At 47.5% G+C, this 15,077-nt stretch overlaps 1 protein-coding gene across 1 annotated transcript in view; it reads left to right on the top strand.

Moving 5' to 3' along the window:
* The window catches only part of LOC119397367 (sphingomyelin phosphodiesterase-like), a 32,856-nt gene extending 28,552 nt beyond the window's left edge, over positions 1-4,304 (top strand). The window contains exon 14 of the mRNA XM_037664800.1: positions 4,064-4,304. Coding sequence (XP_037520728.1) covers positions 4,064-4,304 — 241 coding nt within the window. The remainder of the gene's footprint in view (positions 1-4,063) is intronic.
* Positions 4,305-15,077: the final 10,773 nt, after the last annotated feature.

Consider the following 15,077-nt stretch of genomic DNA (forward strand, 5'->3'; position numbering starts at 1 on the left):
GAGGAATATCGAAGTTTGATGCCGCAGCTGTTTCCGAACACGTGAATCTGTTGCTTAGGAAAGCACGCATAATAGCACGCATAACCTTCGAACAAGGAACAACTTTTGTGTCAAGGATAGCTATAACACTACTTGCTTCCATTCCAGGGCATGTCGCCCTCATTCTGGAACATCGCAAGCAGAAAAGACCGAGTTTTGTCGTACACCGTTTTCTTTTCTTTTTTTTTTCACAGCGTAGCTGTTAAGCTGTTTGTTATGCTGCGCACAGCCTACAGAAAACAACCACCATCACGAACCGACACGCACTCTCTTCTTCCTCTTCGTCATCTTCTGCTTCGCCCCAGGACACGTGCGCCGATTTGTCCAGCGTGGGATGCAATAACTCTGCTGGGCGAGAGAACGACTACAGAGAGAGAGAGAGAGAGAAAGAAATAGAAGGAGAGAAATAGAGAGAAAGAAAGGGAAGAAAGACAGAATAAGATAAACAGACTGAGAAAGAAATTGACAGAGAGCGAAAGAGATAGAAACAAGCAGGCACAAAAAAAGAGAGAAAAAAAGAGGGAGCAAAGCAGAAAGAGGAAGAAGGAGAAATAAATAGAGACAGAGAGAGAAGAACAAAGGGGAAGAAGAAAGATAGAAGAGCGAGAAGAGGAAGAAATAGACAGAGAGCGAAAGGAAGAAATAGAAATAAGCAGGGACAAAAATGAGATAGAAAAAACAGAGAGAAAAAGAAAAGGAGAAAGAAAGAGATGAAGAAAGAGGAAAAAAAATGACAGCATATCCACGGAGTGAATGATGATGAGTGGGCGAAGCTGCGGAGGTTCATCGGTAAACAGTGAATCTTCCGTGAATTCTGCCCAGTACATCATCACCGACGTGAGATCGGGCGCGTTTATACCAAAGGTTCGATGAGTTATGACGACTTGCAGCTCACTTTAATTTTACATGTACGCTGTGAATTTTCATTGTTTAGAAAACCATTGCTTTAGAAAACATGTGGCGTCTTTCGTTAAGCAGCTGGCGTCTTTTCGCTTTGCTTTAGAAACATCTGGCGTTCTTTCGTTTTGCTTTTACAAAACATCTGGCGTCTTTCGTTGGTTTATTTCATCAATCAACGGCGTTTTGAACAAAATTTTTATTGTTTAATCACGCACAGGAGAAATCTCACCAGGCACTACCTTGGAGGTAAACAATGGCTGCTAATGGGAATGAGAGACAGAAGAAGTCGGCTTTTAGCTAACACTCACACTTCTACTTCTACTAACGTTTCCTACTGGAACATGCCAATGGCTGCTAATGGGGAATGAGAGACAGAAGAATTCGGCTTTTAGTTAACGCGCACGCTGCGAATTTTTTATTGTTCAACAACGCACAGGAAAAATCTCCCACCGGCACCACCTTGGAGGTCAAAGCGTAAGACTTGTTACGCACTACGACTACGACTACGAGGGACGAACGGGTGCCGCCTTAAGGAGCTTCGCCCCTAAAAAGTCACAGTTTCATCACAAGGGCGAAGCAACGAATGCGATAGCAACAAACTGTAGTGTTACACAAAGTGAAGCTGGCAGCTAACTTTTTTTGTGTCCAATCTCGCGTAACTACAAAACGCTGGTGTAAGAGAATGCGGCCGCTGCATGGAGAGATGCTCTCTGCATACTCACTTCGCGTTGAGAGCGCAGCACGTAGAAGGGTATATGAGCCACCCGCTGTGATGGCTGTCGAGATAGCGCGCGCGCCAGCGATCGCGGCCGCGCCCTTAGATTCAAAGTTCAAAGTGTCTTCTAGCGCGACACCCCCCCCCCCCCCGCCTCTCACTTCACGTCTTTTTATGGTCGTTAAAGACGGGCGGGGCGTTTCCTGTTTGCTTTGACGGCAGGCCTCCCGAGCGGGGTGATGTCGTATGCACCCTCCAAGCGATGGAAATGGGCCGGTTCGTTTCGCTTCGGCCGCGTTCGTCGCCCCCGCTCGCGCGCTTTTACCCGCGGTAGAACATACAAAGCGCGGGGCAGTCTTATCAATTTGGGCTTCATACCGGAATGACATGACGGCGACGGTAAAAACCCGTCGAGACTGTCCATATAATTGCTATCGCAATAATAAAGCAAAACAAGCCAGGCCGTCCAGCTCCGCACTTGCTTCAGGCTTGGCACTACTAGCGCGAATATAGCATAATTTTTTTTTTTCCTGTTCCAGCTTGGCACAGTTCACATGTTTCACTCCAGCTTTCTTGCCCAATTGTTCCGGAAATTTGAGTCTGGCCAGTCATGGCCGTTACTTTGCTTTTTCTGGCAGAAGTGGACGTGACCTTATATGACTTCCTATGTTTGTACACGCTTCCTACTAAACGCTTTAAAATTCCTGTGGAATGCGCCAAATTCGCAACGTGCCCAAACGTGACCTGTTCATCACAGCGGTCATTCCTCTTTTGTTCACATGAAGAGGCAACACCGCTTCAACTTCAGGAAACATTTTTTTTTGCTTCACGTCTTCTTCGACAAGTGTAGATTATTACTAATGTACATTATCCTAATCACTATTTATGTACAATAACGTATAACAATGCACTTTAATATTAAGCCTCTTGATGCCCACTATAATGAGTGAGCGACTGTGGCTCAGTGACCATCGTAAACACTCATATTCGTTTCCATTGCAGGGGAAGAAGACCAAATTATCTCGATTGTCCTTGTCTATAGCGTCATCTGACTTCTTTCAAATCACTGCAAGGGACGAAGACCCAGTTATCCCGAGTGTCCCTGTCTATAGCGTCATCGGACTCCTTCTCTTATCTGGTTTTTCCCTAACTGTACTTCCCTTCTCTTGTCATCTGTTACGTGACACTGAGAGACCACCGGTTAGTTGTCCTGCGCATTACTGGAACCCCGCAGTTCCATTTCTTCCTCCTATCCTTGTCCATGTAGAGAACATCAGCTACACACGTTAGCGTATTTCTAACGCTATTTTGCCGTCTGTCCACTTTACATCAGCAAAATTCCCGTTCCGTCGCTCGTTACGTGGTCCTCAGCTCGTAAAGGTAGGCTCCTTTTCCGTCCGCAAGCTTTACGTAATGCTAGTTCGAATATGAATCGTCGCTTGTTTTAGAGAGGCGCACTGTAACTGCCACCGGTTGCCTACCCTGATTATGTCAATTAGCGCGTATGTCAATTTGCGTTCACTTGTGCATTGGTTCTGTAATGAAACTCTTGCGGGAAGTGCTATGTTCGATTCCCAGTGTTGTCGGGTCCCCAAAAACCAAATGAAATCAACAGGCAATTAAGCCAAGGAAAGCCTACGGGACATTATTATTTACCTGTAGTGTAGTAATGACGACCTATATTGAATTGAAGTGGGAGAAAAAAAAAAGACCCCTGCCTACGGTGGGGCCCGAACCCACACCCTTCGATATTGTGGGTTCGGTCTCACATTCATTTCAAATTGCGTCGTAATTACTACACTACAGCTAAAAACGACATGTCCCCCATGCTCTCACTGGTTTCTTTCATTTGGTTAGATATAAGACCCTTAAATTGAGGAAGACGCAGCGAGCGATGGAAAGGAAAATGATAGGTGTAACCTTAAGAGACAGGAAGAGAGCAGAGTGGGTCAGGGAACAAACGGGGGTTAAGGACATAACAGTTGAAATCAAGAAAAAGAAATGGATATGGGCCGGGAACGTAGCACGTCGGCAGGATAACCGGTGGTCATTAAGGGTAACTGACTGGATTCCAAGCGATGACAAACGCGTGAGGGGGAAACAGAAAATTAGGTGGGTAGATGAGATTAAGAAGTTTGTAGGTATAACGTGGCAGCAGAAAGCACAGGACCGGGTTGATTGGCGGAACATGGGAGAGGCCTTTGCCCTGCAGTGGGCGTAGACAGGCTGATGATGATGATGATGAGGAAGCCCCTCGAACGATTCCCCTCCTTTCTGCTACCCACAGGTATTTCTAAATAGGGAGAGAGGTACCCCGACCTGGCGCTCGGTCCTGTACGAATACTCATTTCGACAATGGTGGCCCCTCCTCTCCGCTCTCTTCCATGCTTCGCCCTCCGTTCTATCCAGGACCCTGCGCCGTGCTCCCTTGCGGGTTGCGACACTAGCGTCTTGCCTGACCAAAAACCACTATCTGTCTCATAGGTACACGACTCGCCTCGACGACGAGGAGACCAGATGCGACGACGAGTGTCGTGAGCGACTGCTGTGCCGCTGGAGAACGGACAGGGCGCACGACTACTCGGCCTGTCCTCGAGACCCCACGGCCGACAGGAACACCACCACCGGGAGTCAAGGGAAGCATTCGTAACCGACGTGTACTCGCCGGCAGTGGCTAGGAAGCACGGAACCTGTTTTCAGGCCAACATTACTCGTAACGTTTGGGTTCGAGCATGTCGTACAAAAGTGTTCCAGTGCGGATAGGTTGAAGGAACAGGAGAAAGTGCCTCAGACAGCCCGGCCGACGTTTCGAAAGGGGGACCTATCTTTTTGAAAGGTGCCTTGTCTTCTTTTATTGCGACAGCAATTATATGGAAACTCTCGGCTGATTTTTGCTGTCGCCGTCATGTCCCGGATATATATATGTCTGTATATATATAAAGGCACAAAGAAAAATACAGCAGAAAAAAAATCCGAAGCACCCGACCGGGGATTCGAACCATCGACCCCTCACTCCCCAGCCCCCTGCATTAGACAACTCGGCCATGCCCCATGCATGCGCCGGCGAAACAACTGCGAGCTATTTATATAGACCATTTACCGCTGGTGGTAAGCAAATCTCGGAGGACCTTGAGCGTGTTTTCTATCATGCAATGCTCTTAATTTTCTTTCGGTTTGAAAACTGCCCTTGAGACGCGCACGACAAAGTGGCCCTTTTCTGTACCCACTCGTGATGTGGAAGAAAAAAAAACAAAGGACACCGGTCACACCTTGCATCAGACGCCCCCGTGTGGCAGAAAACTCAAGGGCTCACTCCACTAGCCGCAGTTTAAATGAAAACGAAATATATAAGAGCGTCTGATTCTCCATTGCCGACACTTGCAGCGCGTTGCTCAAGCACAAAGACGTAACAACTGCGACAGTTGTTAGTTCACGCTTTCCCTGTGCATGCTTGTGCGTTCTTTTCGGGCGTCCTTCTTTGTGCTTCAGCGGCGCGCTGCAAGTGTCGAGCTGCTTCTGGTTCTTCGTGTGACATTCCAATTTCTTGCTATTGCATTCATTGGTTCGCCCTTGCGGCGAAACTGACTTTTTGTTCCCTTTATCTCCGTGATGCGATTTTTGAGGACCGCTACAACGTTCCTCTAAAAGGGGAAAGGGCCATACACATATGCCTTAGTTTTTCTTTCCAGACCGCGGTTGCCAACAGCGACACGCGACACCATTGGACATGACGCCAACACTAACCCTCTTAAAACTAACACGCCAAGGATGACAAGGAGCCTTTGACAAAGATAGGTCTTCCTACCGAAACGTCGGCCAGCCTGTCTGAGGCAATTTCTCCCACTAGTTCAGCCTATCCGCACTTCGCGTTTCCGACTGTCGGTTCCCATCTTGACTATGGATCTCGGAAGTGTTCTAGGTGACAACCATATCACGTATGGCAGCCATATCGCGTACCACCGCCCTCTGCGCATTCAAAAGCGAAGCACGCAATAAGGTGTCAACTCAGGCCGGCTGGTGCATACTAGAAGAACTGTGAAGCAGCGCAAGGACGGGACGCTGTCTCGGTCCGTTTGACAAAGCATGCAACACCATTATTAACTGAAGGAATGACTATACTATCCGATAACACTCCTTAGGGTAGGATACCAGTTAACACGAAATTCAACATGTTTATGAGAAGTACGAGCTAGAAGTTATCCTTATGCGCTCGAAGATGAGGTCTAGACTGGAGGCAGGATCTTTTGCACGAAAAGTCACGAAGGTTTAGTGTCGCGTGAACTCGTCTAATTGCCCGGCTGACTGATCAGCGCTGGCAGCAGCCTTTGGTTTCAGCTCTGCATTAGTGAGGAACAAGAGGATGAACAGGTAATAAAATATAAGCATATTTAGACCACATAAAGCGAAAAAAAACTATCTTTTTTTTCAGGCGTTGTATTTGGTCTCAAAGGAGGCCTACTCCACATGAACACTATAGAGTGGTAAGCAGGACGACCATATAAAGCTGCGCAAAGAAACGGGACACAATATGGAGTGTTAGTACTCAGTATCAAAGTGGCTTGCGTTCTTTTGTACTTTCCTTGCAGGCGGCCGGCGAACAGAACAACGCAGGGAGAGTAGAAAAAGAACGTAACCAGCTTGACAAACCCAGCGCTTGGGGGCCCCACCATTAAAACTCGCTACTGAAAAAATTAAAAATGCGCGTATACGTATGTGTCGTCTCAGTTTACCACTTCTTTGCGCTGTGTTGTAATATTCACTCGCCATTTTAAGTGAGAACATGTGAGCCACGCTAACTACGCTAACAAGCTCGTGCAGTGGGAAGTCAGAAGTTTCGAACATTTATCGAATACTTGTTTTTTGTAATGGCCGCACGTCACTCGACAGTTCGAAATAGCGATCCCGCTATCAGTAGTGTGTGAGAACGTGCTTCGGAAACTTCAAGCGTAGTCAACATGAACACAGATTCCTTTCACTGCGCCGTCGGTATACAACCGCAGTGTACCTTCGGGCCTTAGTGCACGAAGCATATCATACATTTCGCGAGTTGCTCAGTTAGGGAAATGTTTATACGCCGTCGCTTCGATTATGCGAGCGTGCCTGTTTGAATCTCAGGAAACTGACAGCTGTTTGTCCAGGAGTTGTACAACTGAACGGAGGTTTATGTAAGAAAATAAAACGTTTAGTCGCTCTTTTTCTTTGCGTTTGTTTTTATAATCACTGCACAAAAACATCTCAAGCACCTCGAAACGGTGTTCGTGTTTATAAAACAACAAAATGGCGTGAGTGTGCAGCGTACACGACACGTGTGCAGCACTTATTGCGTCAGTTATTAAGCACCTCTCCGGAAGGCGTCAGCAGAGATCGATAAAAACAGCATCATACACTGCACTGGCTAGCTCTCAAGCAGGCTAAATAGCGTGCATTACGATACGAAACAAAAGCAGCAATCCGAAACTATGCTTTAAAAAAAACTGGCTCGCATCAACAGCCAGGCACATGACAATGAGTGACGAAACAATTTACTACACTGAGCGACGAGAACGTTCGACAGACAGATAAGGTATCGCATATATGGCTTCCCAGACCTCGAATCGTGTTTGCAAGCATCTGGTTTCGTGTTGGAAGTAACATGCAAAAAGCAGTGAAACCGTCTCCCTCCCGAGTATGATTCCTGCACTACAGAAACCCTGTACAATTAAACGAAAGCTGATGCGCGGGCAGACACTGCAAATGACGCTACATAACCGCGCATACACTATGACTCGGCGCACTTCGCCGGCATTGTCATCGGATCGCCGGGACGACACCGGAAGGCGCTCGTGAAGTTGCCACTCGCGGTCGCGTTCCTAGACCGGAGCGGCACGTTGCACAGCTCGCTGGCTCCCGGTTCTCCGCAGACGGCGAAGCACCACGACACGAAGAAGAGGCGGTCGTCGCTGCGACGCTCGGACTGGACGTCGCCGGACTTGGACGGCAAGACGTCGCGGCTGCGGAACTGCCAGGCGGCCAGGTACGCCTTCCAGAGCGACTCCAGCGAGGCGTTCCTCAGCGCCAGGGTCCGGGCGACAGCGCCGGCGGAGGCGCTCCAAGAGCCGCCTCTGGCTATTATCGTCTCGTTCAGGCAAGCGGCGAAGGTTTTCACGAGCATTTCGTACTCTAGGGGGTCGCCGGCTTCGAAGTAGTTGGCCGCGACCAGGGTGGCCAGCAGCGATCCGAGTGCGCCGTAGTTGAGCGGAAGCTGCGGGCACGTACAGACGGGCCCACCGTTAAGTGGAACACTTGCGTGCAGGACATGTCCGGATTTCACTCCTTGCAAAGGCATATGGGCTTAAGTGCCATGTTCATGGCACTTAAACATTTTTATTTGTGCATCGATTTAGGGGATATGCACTGAGCCTTGATTCGCAAGGCGGCAACACCATCGCCGCGCCATCTTAGAGGCCCGTTCGTACACGCCGTCCGTGCTGTCCATGCGTCGTCGTGCAGAAGGTGCTTCGGAGGTCTTTAGTCATTTGCGCCATATGGATCTCGGACACAACGCGTGCAGCGAGATTTTTGCGCGTGCGGCGAGTGCGCGGACTGTCAAAATGGCGACCCCGCCGCTAGCGCTCCTCGCGGATGACGTCAAGTGCATACCCCCTTCATGAGTTGCTGAATATTTGTGTGCTGATCTTGAATATACAACTATTTTTCTAGTGTAATGTGTAGTTTCTAAAATACATAATATTGCATGTCCTTTTTGGGAAGCAAGATTTTTTCTTAACTGTGAGAGTTACAAAGTAAATCAGCATATCACACTAATCTGGAATCGGAACTGTGTGCAGTGCAACAAAAGTGGATGTTCCAAACCCATTAGGCCAAAAGTTATTGTATGTTATTGTATGTTGAAGATTCGCGAGTGAAATCCCAGTTTGAAATTGATTCAGTCGCGAATGTTCAACATATCATAACCTTTGTGCAGATCGGTTTCGAACATACATTTTTGTTTCACTGCACACAGGTCTGCTTCCCGATTACAATGATGTGCTGGTTTACTATGTAACTCTCTCAGTTAACAAAACAATCTTGCTCCCCAAAAGGCACATGAAATATTTCGTATTTATGAACTACACATTACACTAGAAAAATAATTGTACTTTCGAAATCAGCACACATATATACATACACTGATTAAATTTCATCAAAATCTATCAAGAAATTAAAACAATTAAGAGCAGCGTCCCCACTTAAGTTTGCATGCGACCATAGGCGTGCGCAGGGTTCCCCATCAGGGGGGGCGAAGGTTCATCGCAGCGCCCCCCCCCCCCTTGTAAGTCAATGTACGAGGCAGATTTTGCGTCGTCCCCCCGTCTTAGGTGACTAGGGGGGTCAATGTATAGGGCATATTTTGCGCCCCCCTCTTAGGTTATTAGGGGGGGCGGCCGCCCCCCCTGCCCCCCCCCCCCTGTGCGCACGCCTATGCATGCGACTACTGGTGGTTGATAGTTCTGATTCCTTTTGACAAAGTAGTGCCGTACATCAAAAATTTTTTCCTATCCATGTGCAGTGAGAGCGCCGGCAAGGTGTTCGAATGCTCCCTTTGAAAATGGACCTTGCTGTATATAAGCTGATGATGCGACGCCATGTACTGTGCGACAAAACATAGCAATAAAATACAGCGCTGTGTGCGACAACTTAAAAAAAAGTCAAATGTCGGGTGGCATTGCCGTTACTCGTAAATAAGAATACTTTACGAATACTTGCGAATGGTTGGAAATACCAGCTACACCCGAATAAGCGAGAGATCGCTGCAGAATTACGATAAGTCTCACACCCGCATGCAGGCGCAGCCGCAAAACGTGATATCTTGCGTAATGCAGCAGGCGAAGTCGCATTGCCTCACCACATTTTTTCCCTGAAGCTTGACTTGTGCTTTTAATGCGAGAATTACCAATAGTAGGGACGCGAACATCAATTTATATCAATTTTAAGAACATCTGTTAAATATTTAAAAAGCTTTTTAAAGCATTTCGTATCTCATTCGATTTGTTTTTCGCACTATTCGACATTTCCGAGAGGTATATTCTCCGCCTACATTCTAAGAAGAAAAATCACACCATCTCCGCTAAAGGAGACCATGAGGCGATGCAAAGCAGCGTTTCGGCATGTCGAGCCGGCGTTTCAGAGGGGAAGTGGAGAGGGGGAGGGGAGAGGGAAGGGGAAAGGGAGAAGAGGTGTGTAGAGAGGGTTCGCGCATGCGCAGTAAGGGTGGTCACGCCGCACACCAGCACCACCACCACCGGTTTGAACTCCGCCATCAGGTGCTTCGCATCTAAAAGAGGACGTGTTACACTTTTTGGCGAGTGACCCCAGTAAAGGTGTTTAATGCATGTCTCTCCCTCTCTCTCTTCGTCTGCCTGAGAATTCCGCATGTATGTGGGTAACCCTTTTAAGGCGCGTAACCCTATTACAGAAAAATTAGAACCGCATGCAACTGCTCGAACGAAACAACTTTGACGAAAGTTCGGCTGAGATTTCCCGTAGGCTTACGCGTCTGCTCGCGCGCCTGGTACGTCACGTGATGAAAAAGGGCGTACGGGGAGGGTCTTCTATTTAGAGGGTGTTGATTCAAGTCGCTGATGCTCCCTAAACACGCTCCCGAATAATAAACGAAAGCGTACTCAGCAAAAGCAAGAAGGAACTTCCGAACGACGTATGAGCCTATCCGACGGGGTTCTTCGCGATCGTCCGTACGAGTCGAGGAAGGTATTTGCCGACTCATTATAAAGAGACACTGAAGTGGAACATTAAGTTAGTTTAAACAGTAAGTTGTTCTTTCAGAATTCTATCATCATTAATTTCACCATCATAAAGAAAAATGGAGGTCATACAGACTCAAAGGCGTGCGCAGGGTTCCCCGTTACGGAGGGGCAATGGTCATCGCACCCCCCCCCCCCCTTTGGTCGAGTCCAAATGACAATATGCTTCACAATGGATGACAAAATTGAAAATAAAATTGATGACGTGCTTCGCACAATGACTTGCTTTCTGTGCCCGGCTTTCCTGAAGTGAAAATGGGAGTAAACAGTTCTTGCTACGCAACACCAGGGGCCTTCGGCCGCCTACATTGTCAAAATTCTGCGTGGTCATAAACCTTCTTTTTAAACAATTACGGGGCAGGTCTGACTAAGTAACGGTATAGGGCAGACTTTACGCCCCCTATTAGGTGATTATCAGGGCAGCCGCCCCCCCTGCACCCCCTCCGCCCCCGCCCCCCGCCTCCCGCCTTCGTGCGCACGCCTATGATCAAACTTTCCATTTCTTTTAATTTTGCGCCAAAACTTTAGCGCATGAACTACATCAAGATGTCACGCATTTTAAAGGGGCCCTGCAACACTTTTTGAGCATGGCCAAAAAACGCTGCCGATCGGTAGTCGAGGCTCCCGAGAACACGTGAGCCAAATATTATAGCGCTGCACGCGGCCTTGAATATACAATCAATTCTCAAAGTCAGCTAGAAATCGCTCCCTCTTCTCTCTACAAATGATGTCATATACCCAAATTTCTGCGTTAATACCCATGTCAGCGGCCATTGGCTGATTTCGCATCGCGGACTGTGTAGTTACCATGGCCGCCGCAGGATGCCGCCACGTGCCCCCGCTAGCACTGGCGATCACCCTTTAAGCCACAAGTTCGAAGAACAGAAAGTGCCCAAGGTCATGACGCGCGCTGACGAAGGGGCGCATCTTCTTGCACCCTTGTCACCCCCCTCCCTGCGTAGCTTTCAGCGCACTCGCTAGTACGAGAGGAGAGGGAAAGCGTTTGGAGCATGCGACAAATCCCTGCAACTTCACTCGTACTTGATGGATTCTAAAAATTTTTGTAGCAAGTGATTCGTGAAGCGTCACGCGCTAATAGTGAGACTGCTCCATTATAACTAAAAAAAAATGCGTTGCAGGGGCCCCTTTAAAGTCGTTTTGCGCATTTTCGCCACGTCGGTTCAATGAAATTTTCTGAAAATTGGCATGTTAAGACTTTGAGACCCTTAGACCGCAATGTAAACAATATTTGCCGATAAATGATTACGTAGGCGCTAGCAGACACCATCAAGTTCTATGACGCCACGGCGAGCTGGTGAGGGAGCTTCAAGGCGGCGGCGCCACCTGTATTCTATCTTCGCGCATATTCTCGCTTAACAAGCGTCCTCTCGCGGTAGCACCGGTGCTTTCGGCGTTGTGAAATTCCAGGGATGGGCGAATAGTTATTTGGTCGAATAATTTCGAATGGAATAGTTCGATTTGTATACAGCACATAGTACTAAGAAAGATGAACGTTTTCGTCATGACCCAACTAACTTGCACAGCATTATAAAAAATTGAAACAAGGAATGTGTGGTTTTTGGTTCGAAGTATATATATATATATATATATATATATATATATATATATATGCTCTCCTTTGTTCTGTATTTCTTGTCGTACCTACATTTGCATTCAGTTGTATTAGCCTAACATTGTATCTTGTTATGTATTTTACTTTTTATTAATTTGATGTTATTTTCTTTGCTTTTGTTTCTTATTTTGTGTACCCCACTCCCCTCTGTAAACCTTTTTGCGACTGAGGGTAAAATAAATTAAATAAAATTAAATGCAAGTGAAGTGAAAGCCACTTTGAAGTCGAGCGTATGATGGGAGCCCGTCTAGCCGGGTTGAAACATATTAATTAAGAGAAGAGATCCGGACACCAACCAAATGATTTTAAAAAAAAAACTAATATATTGACGTTTCGGCTCCACCACGGGAGCCATGTTCACAATCTATGAAAGGTTAGTACACCTGTTTTTTTTTATAATTTTGGTCGGCGTCAGGATCCGTTCTTTTAAAATGGAAGCAATTTTGAACAGCAGCTAAATTTGAATAGCAGTAGAGTGCGAATTACTAAAATACGCTAAGTTTTAAAATTTACTATACTTAGCGCATATATGTCCGTGTACAAGCTCTTAAACTTAAAAAATAATTAATCGAGGTGAAGGTAATGCGAACATTTAACCTTGAAGTGTGGCTTCGCGGCAGTGCGTATTTCCCCTAAACAGGTAGTTTCACTGCATAACACGTTTATGCTGCAGTGAAACCATCTTTACAAGGCTGTTAGATGCGGTAAAATAAACATCTATTCGTACATTGGGAATACTTCGAAATTTCGAGTAATTTAAACTGGTGTCGAAGATAATTGCGATACTGAAACAATCGCTCGAATATTCTAAGTGCTCGAATATCGCACATGCATCTCAAATTCTAATTCAGTAATACGAGAAAAATTGTATTGAAGGTAAACATTAGACAGAAGTCTGTCTGGTTGGGTAAGTAAACTGAGATAACTGATATTTATTCTCCAACCAAAGTTACGAAAACACGTAAAAACCCGACGTTTCGGAACCAGCTCGGTTCCTTCCTCAGGGGGGACTGCGGCGGCTTGGCAGCGGCCTCTTTAAGGCACTCTCGCGGCGGTTAACGATCCCACGCATTACCGCGGAGCGTAGCCCATGCGCATACACCGGGGGGAGAGTTCCGAGGGAACGGTTGATATTTTGAGAGGACCACTCAAAATATCAACCGTTCCTTCGGAACTATCCCCCCGGTGTATGCGCATGGGCTACGCTCCGCGGTAATGCGTGGGATCGTTCACCGCCGCGAGAGTGCCTTAAAGAGGCCGCTGCCAAGCCGCCGCAGTCCCCCCTGAGGAAGGAACCGAGCTGGTTCCGAAACGTCGGGTTTTTACGTGTTTTCGTAACTTTGGTTGGAGAATAAATATTAGTTATCCCCGAGAAAAATTGTGGTTCTCGTTAGCGCCCCTTTAAAGGGAAGCTGAAGTGGTTTTAGAATTCGGTAAAACTTCGTGGTTAACAAGAAGCGGCATTATTCTCGACGATGTCGTCGAGAATAAGGCTTGCTCCGCCCTAGCGAGCGCACCGAAAGTGTGGGCGTGGAAACGAACTACGTCATCTTCGGTACCTCTGGCGATGGTGGTGGTGACGAAAAGCATATATTAACAAAAGAGAGGTGTGTGGCCTCTTTAGAGGTCCCCACAGACTAGGCGTAGTCCCTATTCCGGGACCCCATCGGTTGAAGCCGCTGGGCTCCATCTACCAAGGCCTGCTGGGCCTGAAACAGCCGAGCAGGGCCGCCCCCCAGTCCTCTCGTGTAGGGTTTGAGTGAGGAGTGAGGGCTGTGCTGAGCCGCGCTGCACTCCGACGGAAGGCTCCCGCCACTCACTGATCCCAACTGTGAGAGCGCTGTTTATGTGCCTGTTTAAAGTTCTACAGTTGGATTACAATATCTGCCTTAACGACAAACGGCCGAGCGCAAGCGTCTCGTGACTTCAACCGCGGCCTCCGTGAAAAGCTACGTCTGCGCTCCGTTGCCGGAGCTAATCGCGGAGGCCACGCTTTAACAGAGGTGTTGTTGCAGATCATAGAGTTTCCTAAAATTAACTAGAGGGGACTCTGGCGCTGCGATCGTTCAGCTACCATGGGAATGATGGGTAGTACACAAATTTGCCTAGTCTTCGTGCTTGCGGCTTCAAACGTACTTGTGGCTTTGTTTATTGCTGTGTTTTGGCGTTTGTTTCGGATAAAAGAATAGACCGTTGTGAACTTCGTGACCAGGTTTGATTTGGTGAGCCTAAAAAAGTTAAAGTGGTGAAGTGGAACTGCTGACTTTTGCTGAACTTCGTTTTGCGACAAAGCGGATGCAGCCGACGCGGAGCCAAACGGAGCCGAAAGAACGAAGTTTAGACAAATTTGTGTACTACCCATGATTCCCATGCTGGCTGAAGCGTCATGCGTTGCAGCTCCCATAGACACTAGCGCCAGAGTTCCCTCTAGTAAGTATTGTAAGAAACTCTATGTTGCAGATGACATGCCATACCGAAGATGACGTCACAGGGTTCGCTCAGCATCTCAACAAGCCCTGCGGCCGTGGCCGCTGTTTTTTAGCAAAACAATGCTATTAACGTTCACTTTTGAGAACTCTCAAGCCGGTTTTCGAATTCAGTAGCGATCAAACTGTGATTACCAACTCCAAAATCCTTTTTAAGGCGAAAGCCTTAGATGCCTCATCAAACAGGAAAATTGGCCGTCGGCGCCAACACGAGTGATGCAAAAAAATCATCACGTGATGACGACACCACATGATGCCATCATGATGTCGCAGATCACCAAAAGTTGTGACGTCACCATGGCGTCACACAACCTGATGACGTCATCACATCGTCGCTTGGTCTAAGGTGGGCCGATCACGGAGGCAGTGCAAAACCGGGCAAGTTGCAGAAAGCTTGCCATGCCTCCGATCACGGAGGCAATGGAAAACCACGTTAGGTGCAGAAATATCTCGGAGGGGAGAGCGGGGGAGGATCAATAAATCGACTGGAAAGGAAAGAAGAA

Source organism: Rhipicephalus sanguineus, chromosome 6, assembly GCF_013339695.2.
Source record: "Rhipicephalus sanguineus isolate Rsan-2018 chromosome 6, BIME_Rsan_1.4, whole genome shotgun sequence".
Taxonomy (NCBI): Eukaryota; Metazoa; Arthropoda; class Arachnida; order Ixodida; family Ixodidae; genus Rhipicephalus; species Rhipicephalus sanguineus.